Genomic DNA, 13401 nt, shown 5'->3' with positions numbered 1-13401 from the left:
TGCATTCAAAAATTTGAAATTACATGTAAACCAACACCACAATGAAAACGTATACTTTACAACCAAAAAACAGCTTTCCGTCATTCCATTCATGCAGAAAAATGAGAAATGGTTCTTTTGCCAAAAAGTATTCATTTTCTCCCACAAGCAAAACATGTATTGAAAAATGTAAAGCAGTGTCTTTTGTTGACTTTTAGCATTAGTGGTACAGCAGAGAATCGGCTAGCTCAACAAATTACGTAATGCTGGTTCTTCAAACATTTTCTGACTTGTTCAAAATGGTTACCCAACTAAACCTGATGCAAACTGAAGGACAGTATTAAAGACATGATGGTAATTTACACAAACTAAGTGACTGTGTTTAGACGATTTGATGAATTCTGTTTCAAACAAAGTCTCCTCAGCCAAACCAGACAGAATGGAAAAAACTGAAGCACCACAGAGTGATACATTTATACGCTTAACCCTCTAAGCCCTGCCTTCCCCAGTGTTTCGGCACTATAACCCAAGCTTGCCCAGCAATTTTCAACCAAACATCTTGATTGATAAAAGTAAAGTTTTATTATGACTATAAGAATGCGACGTTAAAGCACAATGTTTTAACAGATTAATACTATAGAACAAGCTGTATCACGTACTGTACAGTCTCGCATTTTTCATCATTTTGTACTGTTCATTGTACAGACATAACACCAAAACTGCACCATTTGAGTGATATCCTCCAAAACAGTTTTCAATGCCAGACGCAATACACAACACTTGAAATGATTTAAACCACCCCTGGATCAATCACCCCACATCTCCCATTTACCGCTGGGCTCTCACTTTTAGTGTCAAGCACCTGAATTCCCTCGGGTACAGTGCGACCCGCTCTGTGGACAGGGGCAGGTCAGGAATTTGACTGGGGCGGTACACCTGTCACACCGTAATGCTGCTGTCCTAAGGAAGAAAAGAAACCTCTGTGGAACAGAAGAGCAAAACCTTTCTTTGCCTGCTTGTACTTCTCTGCTCATACCATGCATGCATTGTTTTGAGTTGATCCAATGCTAAAGTACAACTGAAATTCATTTGGTTTCATTCTGTAAACTTATGAACGAAAACAAAAGTAACTTTCCTTCTAAAAAAACAAGTGAAACCTGCACAAGTAACATAACAGCGTAACTAGACAGTGGTATATTATGTGTGTAGTCTAAAACAGAGAAGGCTAGTATGCTAAACAGTCAGGTAATGATGGTAGATAGTTATTTGGTTGGTACACTTTATTACTCCCAGAGAGGAAACTGTCTTTATGCATGATGTTTTGAGGTCAGAGTGCAGAGTCAACCTTTGCAGAGCAATCCCTGGAGCAATTCTCAGGTTAAGGATCTTGCTCGGGGGCACAACGGAGTAGGATCCCTTCTGGCAGTAATGGGTTTTGAACCAACAACCTTCCAGATAGCAGCACAGATCCTTAGCCTCTATTCCTCTACAGCAGTGAATTGCAAGAGTCAGAAGGTAATGTACAGCAATGCTAGTGTAGCATACGGGCTATGCATAGGCCATTATTCAGGCCAACAGGGTTATGCCTGTAGATAAGTGGTCTATTATACTGACATTTTGGTACATACCACCATGCAGCTGGCCTGAAAAACAGCCTGTCAGGTTCAAAGGGGACTAAAAAGTCAAAACCTAGACTCTCGGATAACTAGGTGGTACTTAACACTCAGCAACATGTCACAGATTCTGAAAATAAAATGCACACTAACAGCAGCAATTCAGAATGTTAAAATATCTTGCTATGAAACCAAGCAGATGAAGTAAAATGCCCCACTGAAGGTAAGGCATTGGAGTTTCAGAGGTTAAACTGGATTTTCTTGCCAGTATCTTGTTAATGCATGTCAATACTAGTGAGAGCCCTTTTCAGGAACCTTAGTTAATAAAGAAAATATTCTTATCAATGCACATAACACAGAAAGAAAATGGTTAAACTGGATTGTGATGGACTCTGACCCCTAACAAACAATTTGCATTAGAGAAGTAGTGTACACTAACCTGTACTTCCTTAACTGCTGATAAGCAACTTGGTAGTCATCTAAAACACAGCATTTATAACCTGCCTTAGACAATATTTACAAACAATTCAGATTGTTCAAAAGAGGGGGTCTCCATGCCAACTGGTGGGGACTTAATTTTATTACAAAACATGTCTGCAAAACCGCCAGACTAAGTGACAGCCTGTAGCTCAGTGATCTTAAACTGCGGAAGCTATTTTATCTCACCTACAGTTCTTGACTGTCTGCTACCCAAAATATCTAGTAAGGAGAAACTCAAAAATTCATTTAAGCAATATAATCAAAATTGACCACAGAGCCACACTTGAAAACTTTAACAACAGATAATTATTACATTTATATTGCACTTTTCTCGCTACTCAATGTGCTTTACATAGACAGAGGGAAACCACTTCAAATCACCAACAATGCGTACCACCCACCTGGATGATGCGACAGCAGCCATTCTTACACCAACAGTATGTGGTAAAGGGGTGAGAGAGAGAGAGAATTAGCCAGTTAGAGACAGGGGATGATTAGGGGGCCAGAGTGGCCAGGTAATAGGGGCCAGTTTAGCCAGGACACTGGGATAAACCCTACTCTTATCAAAAGAGGCCAGTTCAAATCCCGCTACTGACAAAAAGAGATTCTACTCTTCTGGGCCTTTGAGCAAGGAGCTTAACCTGAAGATTGTTCTAGGGACACTGAAAGATAGTTGACCCTGTGTTCTCACCTCCAAAAGTCATGTGAAAATACAACTTCCCTTCAGGGATTAATAAAATACGTCAAATCAAAATAAAATATTATATATATATATATATATATATATATATCAAAATGATGCAGAGGGATCTTTAATGACCACTGGCAGTCAGGATCTCAGTTTTACATCTCATCTGAAGAACGGTCAATTTTTATAGCACAATGTCCCCATTACTACATTGGGGCTTTTGGATATATATATACACACACACACACACACACACTGCAGGGTAAACTACAGTACCTCTGATGCCTTCAACAGCACATCCTCTAGAAGAAACCCAAGCTTATCCTATATGGCGTCCCATCCAAGAACAGGCCAGGCCCAAACATGTTTAGCTTCAGGTGGATGACCTTATTCTGAAGCACAGCATTCTTTGGCCAGTCCATCTTAATCATTTTAAAATTAATAATGCAGAAATTCAACCACTTATTTTTAAAACAAAACCAGTCTCCTCTTAGACCCATTCCCAAACAACTGAGTGAACAAAAATCAACTACCACATTTACAGCAACCCATCTTAATAAAGATAAGACATTGCTATGGACAGGCAGTCTTCCTTCCTCTCTAAAATTGTCCATTGTCAGACTCGTTTTGCTTTTTCATGCTTAGACCCAAATGTACTTAAATACTTTTTCTTTTCCATATGGTTATATGGTCAAAAGGTTCTTTAAAAATACAATTATTTTACAATGTAAGCCTAGCCAAAATATAGTACATCAGCCTTTTACAAAAGTATCATAGCATCAGATCATCATATGACTATTCCATAGCTCCAGGGTGTCCAGTCTTGTACTTGGAAATCCACAATGACTTTTCCCACAGTGAAATATTTTTCACCAACTAATTTCTCAATTCAAAGCCAAACCTTCCTATTATTGAACCATCTTACTTAACAATCTGAGTTAATATAATGCCTATACTCTGCCTTATGAAACATTTTTTAATATTGTAGATGTTACTTTTCTTAAGACACCACCCAAATGTTCTCCGATAGTCCCAGTCTTATTTACATACAGTATCAGTCCTAATAGGCAGCTAATTAAGGAAACAAGAAGTAACATTTATGAATACAGCAGTTTGAAAGTTAAAGAAGTAAATAAGAGTACTAAATTCCAACAAGTGAGTGAATGAAAATTAAGCCCAAAAAAATCAAATCACATTGTCTTGACTGGAATGAAAACTTGCAGCCACTGCAGCTCCCCCACGACAAAGAATGAACACTTCAAGCCAAAGCATGTACAGTGTGATACTGTTGAATACTCAGGATGGGGTGGTGACCAGCTCGTCTGGGTCAGCATGACCAAACAAATATTTCAAGGAACCATGGACACAAAGTGTTCTACTTTCCCTTCAAGAATATTGTTACCGTATATTGAGTTTTATTCTCTTCAAGACTGTAGCCATCTGTCCATATCTCTCATTTATCAGATTTTCTTTAAAATTCCCTTCTATAGAAAGCAGTTACTATTCATTTAAGCATGTATACACTTAGATAGTATGGTACTTTTCCATTGCTGGTTTATTATTTGTAAATCTGTGCTTGAAAGCTGTCTAAAGTGAACAGTGCTGTGAATACTTTGATGTGAAACTGAATCACAAAAATATATATACATACAGTATAGGTAAAATAAACAAGCTAACAAATTAAACAGTGGTAGAAATCACTGAGGGTGCTTCATGGTATGATACTACTGGGTTACATTACAATTACATTATGCTTTTTATGTTTTACATATTCATTTTGCAATATATTTTCATTCATTCCCACTTTTATTTGACTGATGTTATACCTCTATAAGTAAAAATACTACCGAAATAAAGATTCAAAGTTATTATTTACTCATGTATAGAAATCATGAACTTTGCCTTCTCAGTTGCAGCCAGTAACAGACAAAATTAAAACAATAAAATAAAATAAAAAGAGACGAGACAAATGTAAACTTACCCAGAACTTCCAAAATATTTGGCTTATTTGAAAACTGATTATATGGTAACTACTTTAGCACATATAGGGCGTTTTTACCTAAAATGGTGAAATGATACATATAAAAAACTCCATGATTTTGGCATTATTCCTATCTTTGATATTCCTTACTAAACACATGTGGGTCACTGGAAAAGAAATTTCTGCAGCGATTAGTGTGGGTTTTTAAAGAGACCATCCTCCCTAATTTACTGAAGTAAAGTTCTGCATGTAATGTGTGTTTATCATCATTGGAGCTGATTTCTGTTTTTTTCAAAATTGCACTTTGGCAGGCATGAACCAAATTATCGACATCAGCCCCCACAACTTTACTTCTAGCTTTGAAAATCTGCTGGAGCATTTTTAAATTTTAATTTCTCTGGCTACTAAACCAGGCAATAAAGCTGAAAGTGATAGCAGACTGCATCACACTGTGATACAAAGACAACATGAGATCCTGGTCCACTTTAAACAGTCCAAGTTTATGGAGGAGAAATAAATGTTAGACGCAATTAGAATATATGTTTTTGTATTCATATTCCAATAAAATTATTATCCAGGAGAGTTTGTAAGTATTTAAATTAAGTCACTATGTCTACCTCCACCCCAGAACAATCATAGATGAACATGCAGGCCAAATTAGCCAAATAACATTTCCTTAGTCTTTTTGACATTCACAGTTCCTATTGCACCAATCTACTGAACAGTCTACTTGAATTAAGCAATGGGTTACATAATCAGAGAAACATTTGTCTTAATTCATACAACACATTTTTGAAATAGTGGAAATATATTTAAAGTGGGGATGGGCAATATGATTTCAAAACAGTATCATAAAAATTTTACTTATTTAGCTCAGTAGGGATGAACTCACTTTTCTGTAAAACCCTGATTCAAAAATACATTAACACAACATTTAGTTGAGATGGCTCTCTGACAACTAAATATTTGCATTATAGGATCTTCTAAAAGATCATGTTTTATATAATGATTAAAGCTGCACACACTTCATCTTACTTCAATAACTTTCAGGTAATGTCATACCGTTAATTGAAATATAAAAACTTCTAATGAATAGTTATTAACATGCTGCACTATACACATTCACGAAAAATACAAAACTTTGGATACAAATCCAAATTAAAATATTCACCATTTGCAAACAAAATGTTTCTTCATGTCAAATTTTCAAAATAAATTATGGTAATTATCAAAATACACATCTTATGGAAAAAGGTCAGTTTTAAATGGTTTTATTGAAGTTGTGCATTTTATGACAAAAAAAACCCAGAAAAAATGTTTTACATCTTAATTGAACTTTTAAAAGGAATAAATATAAATCCTTCCCCATCCTGATCTCAGTGCCCATTCAGGATTTGTTGGCCTTTAACCCCAAGATATTAGCCAGAAACACCAGCATGTTAACCTTTTCTGGCTTCTGGCTGGACCTGAGGCACACATTTTACCTGAACTAAAAACCTGATGGGTAGGTAGTAGCAAGTATTTCGGCATTCTCCAAGATTAATATTCAGTTATAGCACATTACATACAACAGCAGGCATACAATCTAAATTTGACAGACAAGCTTTTTTGTTCACAGAAAGGCTGTCAACCAATAACTGACATTAAAAAATTTCATATTTGAAGTAACAATTTGACTATACAGAATAAAGAAAGACTCACATTTAAAATTCTTGGGGCAACATGCACATAAGTTCCAATGAGGTACATATAAAAACATCTTGATATGCTTTGCATTTACTTTTTATATATTTTTTCCTTTCAATGGACAATAGGATTCCTTTCTTTAACTTGCTAAGCTTTAATACAGCTCTTGCAGTAATTAACTTTGCCAACCTGGATGTGAGCAAACAACTTGTCCGCAGTGGCTCACACATAAGATTAGAGATTTTAGTTAAGGTTTCTTACTTCTTTGAATTCTCTTTCAGGATACTCTTTTGTAAATTCTAAATTCAGTATAAATTGATGACAGATGATTTGTGCCAAAATTAAATGCAACCCAACATGGTATCTACATTAAAGTGAAATACAAGTGCAAGTGGGCTATTTAGAAAAAGAAAATGAATCAAATTACTGTTAAAAATATATTTTATTATTTTTTTAGTTTTAAGATGCACAATATAGTGCTCGAAATCTGTGACTCACAAGGAGCTCAAACGGAATGAAATTTTATTACAAGCGTAATTCATGAAGAAAGTTAACTGAGAAGGTTAAAAGTTATTTAGGAAATGAAATAAAAATTCCATATGTATCAGTTCGCAGCTCAAGCTGCAATCCATTATGGCAGCAGCCTCCTCTAATGGTAGAAAAATGAGAACTACCTCCGATGCCACTATATCGCATGGCACAGACACTTAAGCACATTCACTAATGGGAAATGTTAATTAGTGACTACATTTAACTGGGTCGTTGTACTGCACTCTGGGAGGGAAATCGCGTGGAGAACGTACAAATCGCAAACAAAAGACACCCCAGACTCAAACAAAACCAGGATCGAAGCGCAATCACTTGGCAACGAACCAACAAAAAGCAACCGATCGCTGCACAATCGAACGGCGCACTAAAGCCCTGCGAGGCTGCTCCTGCATGATCTGGCTGGAAGTTTAAGGCTAAGCAGCGTGTTCTCCTCCTTCTTGAATCGGGGGGAAAGGTGGAAAGCAAACTGTGCCATTCTGCAAGCAGCCCTCCTCCGCTTTTAAAGAGCATTCCTCTGCCTCGCTGTTAAAATGGAAAATAGAATAACAACGTGTTTCTTATCATAAATGAGAACATGTGCACGAATATTTATTTGACCTCTTTTATAAACGTCAGATGCCACGATTCTGTAATACAAAGGAAGTAGTTTACATGAATCTGATAACAATTCGGAGCTACAAAAATATTGACTGTAACATTTTGAGCCCCAGGTACCACGGCAGTGATTGTCTTAGAAATAATGGCATTGTATGGTAAATAATGCCCCACAGTGTTAAAATAAAAATTACTTTTAAAGTAAAACGAGTTTCCGCTTTTAGGTATAATTTTCACTTTTGTATGCCTTGTGCGTGGGGTGTGCATGTTGGAGTGGGTTTCCTACAGAGGCACGCTGTTAAGACTAATTGGAGACTTGGTTATTTCAGTGAAGTGTACATCTGTTGGATCCCTTTTATTATTACTGCGTCTCATCCGGGATTGGGCCCATTCAAATAATTCAGTTCCGCATAGTGCAAAATAAGGCTTCTATAAATTTGACAATGGGAACTGCAGTTGTTAAAATTAAAATCTCCGATTTTTATTTACATTTTGCAATCTCACAGAGCTATGATATGAATTATCGATTAATTAAGTTTGCATTTTAGGCCGATCACTTGCCTGCGAGAAATTGTAACATGCTCCCTGTATTTACTTTTTGCGGGGGTGGAAGTTCTTCCTGGTTTTCCCTCAAACTTCCCAAATACATGCAAATCAGGTCAAAGGACGACTGTAAGCTGAGTCTGTAAGAACGGGAGTGATTGTGTGCGTACGACATTGGAGTTGGATTGATTCGGCCTGGTTCGACCCCGTAACTGGATGAATTATATACGCTTATTCCAAAAGCAAGAAGACTGACGTTTACCTTGGCTTCTCTTGCACATGACACACCAGTGCAGTCGGACTGGTGTGCTCAGGCATGCAGTGTGACGTAGTGGTTAAAACTTCAAATCCTGAGGTTGTGGGTTTTGATTGCTACTGAAACTGAGTGACCACGAGCAAGACACTTCACTTGTGCCCCAATTGGAAAAACAAGAAATGTAACCAGTTGTATCTCAAATGTTAAACGCCTTGGGTAAAGGTTTCAGCTAAATAATAACTACGTAGTTTGTACAGGTAAAGATTCCACATAAAAAGCATGATAATTGACTGTATTGTACACCTATATTAGAAATGCGATTTCAGGAAAGGTTGTAACTATTTATAGAGACCAACTGCAGGCTATTTTCTAAACGGTGTTTTCAAGAAAGAGACAAGTGGGCTGGGACGTTCAAACTAACACAGTTGCATGGATATGCGAATGATGCATCGTATAATGTGGTCATAAAACGTTTACTCACGATTGCTGTTTTGTAAACGGTTTTGTCCCATCTTTTTATAAAAGGAATTTTAAAATTACACAACATCGAGATTGCATCTTATAAAAACGTATACAAAGTCCAGTGAAGATTTTACATATAACGCTGCTATTTCTATTCGCAGGGCACACTGTCGGGCTGAATGGACTTAAGGTGGAAATGTGAACCATCTCTAGACGGGACGACAATGTGGTGTGTACATTTAATGTCTAATTCACATAAATAAATACAGTACTGCGAAATTTCCTGTATGAATACTAAGAAATCTGTTCCCGACAGCTGGACGATTTCATTAATACAAGTATGGAAGCTACGCTCGATCGTCCATTGTAGTTTTCTTAAATAAAATGTGTCTGCTTAAGCATTGCAAGAGCAAAAACTACACCGTCACCAAACCTACAAACATACAATAAGCAACGTCCACTTAGACACGAACCTGAACCTTACTCTCACACCTGCGGTGCCGGAGAGTCCTTTCCAGTGCACACACATGCCCGACAGGTGACGTTCAACGCACTGGCGGAAACATCAGGATCTACTGGAAGAGTTTAAGCAAAAAAACGCGTAACATTTATTTTTGCAGCCATAAACTAAAACACGCGCGCACAAGTCGCAGCCGCTCCACGCTTGCCCGTCCATCCCACGAAAAAGCCGGAATCTCCGGCACTGGAGAGGCGGGCCGCCGCACGCTCGCCCCCGGAATCCACAGGTGTCACTTACTGTTGTGAAGTAAAGCATCCAGAGCTCGTAGAGGCGCTCCTTCGAGGCCATGGTGTTTCCCTCTCTCCGGTTATACCGCCGCGTTTAGGTCAGGAGAGTGGGTCTTCCCACGCGGCGTTTCTCATTTCCTGCTCTGCCGAACCTCGCACGTCTTGTCTGCCGTGTCCTGCGTGTGGCTCTTAGAATAAACGCCGCATCACGAATAGGAGTGCTGGGGCGCCCTCCGCGCCTCTTCACAATGGCTGGAAGTACACGAAAGAAGCTCCGGAGCCACCGATCAACAAGCCGCTGCTTCTAAAGTTTTTTTTCTTCTTCTTTTCTTATCTCTACCATTCACAATGGGGGTGGGAGCGACGGTCAGCTCACTGTCCCTTTACTCTTCCGCCACACGCCTCGCGCTGTCACGGCGTCCCTTTCTACTTTCTGACGTTAGCTTTTTTCGTGTTTTTTTCCTTGCCACAGAAAAAAGGCTTAGGGCACTTCAGTTCAGCAGAGCTGCGGTTCGGCCCCCTGTAGATAGCCAGGTACCTCCTTAAAGAGCCAGCGCACAGTTTTCACCTGACTGCCACGATCTCACTAAACGTTGCCGAAGTATGAGAAGAAAGGAGGAAAAAATGAGAATGCCATCTAGTCTAGTGCAAAAGTGTTGCGGTAACTTTAATCGTTAATAACAATGCAGAGAAGTCTATTAAAGCTGCTCTCCGGAGCACCTGTGCACCTGGTTTGCCTTGCGACCAGAAGTAGAGACGCCCGGGCGGAAATATGCAGCCAGTAGAAAGAAAGGTACCGTAAAGAAACGTGTGCGCGGTGTTTTGCAGAAGTCCGTGGCTCGTGTACTGCAAGGATGCAGGTCACAGGCCGATTTCTTCTTTGTGACATCTTTTCATAAACAGAATAAACACCCATTATTTTTTTTTAATCCACTGCGAGAGCCAGAGCCCTTTTCGGCAGCACCTAAAGGGCTATCAGTCTATTGTAGGGCATGTTCACCCAACAAAACAACAACAAAATAGTACATTTTGTAATCCCAGTTATTTTAACATGCATATCTTGAGAATGAGGGACAAGTCACACAGTCAGGAGGACAAAGAATACAAATGAGAGGGCTCAATTAGACCTATACTCCTCTTCATTATACTTTTATATTCGCCCCAAAATACAATGCAGCATAAAAGAATATTTTGGACAAAATGAAAAAAGTAAATGGACAAATAAAAAATGTCATATACACGCACATAAGAGATATCTACAAGGCCCTCCATGTAAGTAATAATCACCCCATAATTATTATTAATCACCCCATAATAATTCAGACACTAGTCAGCTGGAAGATGAATGATCCAACTTCCGTTTCCTACAAGAAGCCCCGCCCTTCCCAAGTACGTTATATAAAAGCACCCCACACGTACTAGAAGTTGGCGTTTATGGAAGGACCAGAACAGTGGGTTATTGATTACTCACCTTATTTTCTTGTGTGTGACTACGTCAAACCTTTTTGCATTAGCGTGTGCAAAAATTATTAATTATTATTATGCTTTCCTTTTTTCAATAAATAAACATGCGTACTGGCTGGAATCTCAGACCCCTTCACATCTTTTTATTTTCATTACAATGTATTGTGAAATCTACTCTATACTGTATATATAAAATCCTAAGCCTACAAGTGCAATGGTGACGTTTTTATGTCATGTTTTTTTATTACGCTTTAAAGCGGGCTTATTTTAAAACCTACATATACAGTGCATCCGGAAGGTATTCACAGCGCATCACTTTTTCCACATTTTGCTATGTTAGGCTACAGCCTTATTCCAAAATGGATTAAATTCATTTTTTTCCTCAGAATTCTACACACAACACCACATAATGACAATGTGAAAAAAGTTTACTTGAGATTTTTGCAAATTTATTAAAAATTAAAAAATTGAGAAAGCACATGTACATCTTTGTTGCATGTTTAATTACTTCTTCAATTGTTGATTTCTGTGACAATGCAAGCAACATGAAATACAGCTTGAAATTAAAACTGTCATTTTTTTCCTGTCAAAGTTGAGAGGATCGGCTCTAAAGAATCCTGTTTTTGATTTGTGAATTGTTGGTAGAGGGGATTTCACAGTCACAACTTTGCGCCTTTGGGCCACAGGATGTCTACGGCAAGTAAAGTATCTGCTCAGAGTTGAGACTGTGCAAGATTTCAGTTTTTTTTCCTACATTTTGGGAAGTTCTTCAAAGCACAAATAACCAACTTCATTTGCAAGGAATCCTTCCTAGAATCAAGTGAGGCTTTTTCAAGCAATAGTTCTATGAGGAACCACATAACCCAGTAAAAAAACATAAAGTGCCATTAAAAAAACAGGATTTTTAAGAGTGTAGGTGCCTTTTTGCAAACGCCAAGCTGATGTTCATGTGATATTCACCAAAGAGAGGCTAACCCGAAAAGCCCATGTTGGTGGAGTGTTGCGGCGATGATTGTCCTTCTGGAAGGTTCTCCCATTTCTACACAGGTTCTGTGAAGTTCAGTCAGCGTGACCGTTGGGTTCTTGATCACCTTTCTTACCATGGCCCTTCTTCTGTGATTGCTCAGTTTGACTGAGTTGTTTGTGGTTGTTCAAAACTTCTTACATTTAAGGACTATGGAGGCAACTGTGCTCCTGGGTACCTTCACTGCTACAGAAATGTATTTGTAGTCTTCCCCAGATCTGTGCCTCAACACAATCCTGTCTCTAAGCTCTACAGGTATTTCATTCGACCTCATGGCTTGGTTTTAGCTCTAATACACTTTGTCAAGTACAGGGCCTTCTATAAACAGGCATGGGCCTTTCCTAATCATGTCCAGTTGATTGAACTTACCACAAGTGAACTCCAAACAAGGTGTAGAATCATCTCAAATGATGATCAATAGAATGACATGAACCTGAGCCAGATTTTAAATGTCATAGCAAAGGGTCTGGATGCTTGTGTCAATATGATATTTTTTTTAATTAATTTGAAAAATGTCTAAAATCTTGCTTTCAATATTTAATTCTGGGTTATTGTGTGTTGTTTGATGTTGGGAAAAAATGAATTTAAATGATTTTAGCGTGAGGCTGCAACATAACGAAATGTGAAGAAAGTAAAGGGTCTGAATACTTTTATTTATGTTTCTGGGGTAAAAGCCTGTTTAGATTCTTAAATATGTATTTGTTTTTGAACGTTTTGATCCATTGATAAACTGTTTATGCATATTTCTGATGTATATACTGTATATTTTTTTGTAATTGATGTGTTAAAATATATATACAAATGTGGGAATCTGAATTCAAATATATTCACTTAAAGCAGTTTGCTTGTTTTTCTGTTATTTATATAAATCAATTAAGAGACAAAGGAATGTGAGAGGACGGAATGGTAGAACAGTAGTTAGAACATTAGAACAATCTAGATGAGAACACCCCAACAAAGCTTGCCAGTCCTATCCACTTAATTCTTCTAACATAATATCGTCGAGTTTTCAAAGTCCCTAAAGTCTACTGTTGACCACACTACTTGATAACTTATTCCACATGTCTGTGGTTTTCTGTGTAAAGAAAACCCTCCTAATGTTTTTGTGAAATTTACCCTTAATACGTTTCCAATTGTGTCCCCATGTTCTTGTTGAACTCATTTTAAAATAACAGTCTCGATGCACAGCACTAATTCCCTTCATAATTTTAAACACTTCAGTCAGGTCTCCTCTTATTCTTCTTTTGCTTAAACTGAAAACTCATAATTCATCTCCTATACCCCTGGAATGAGGCTAGTTGCTGTTCTCTGGTCATTTTCAGTGCTGCTATGTCC

The 13401-nt window shown here is 38.0% G+C and overlaps 1 protein-coding gene across 1 annotated transcript in view; it reads right to left on the bottom strand.

Moving 5' to 3' along the window:
- nbeal2 (neurobeachin-like 2) overlaps positions 1-10336 on the bottom strand; it is a 338784-nt gene extending 328448 nt beyond the window's left edge. The window contains 1 exon segment of the mRNA XM_028817374.2: positions 9589-10336. Within this exon segment, the coding sequence (XP_028673207.2) occupies positions 9589-9639 (51 nt within the window). The 5' untranslated portion in view covers positions 9640-10336.
- Positions 10337-13401: the final 3065 nt, after the last annotated feature.

Source organism: Erpetoichthys calabaricus, chromosome 13 (assembly GCF_900747795.2).
Source record: "Erpetoichthys calabaricus chromosome 13, fErpCal1.3, whole genome shotgun sequence".
Taxonomy (NCBI): domain Eukaryota; kingdom Metazoa; phylum Chordata; class Cladistia; order Polypteriformes; family Polypteridae; genus Erpetoichthys; species Erpetoichthys calabaricus.
This window is presented reverse-complemented; position numbering and strand designations above follow the sequence as displayed.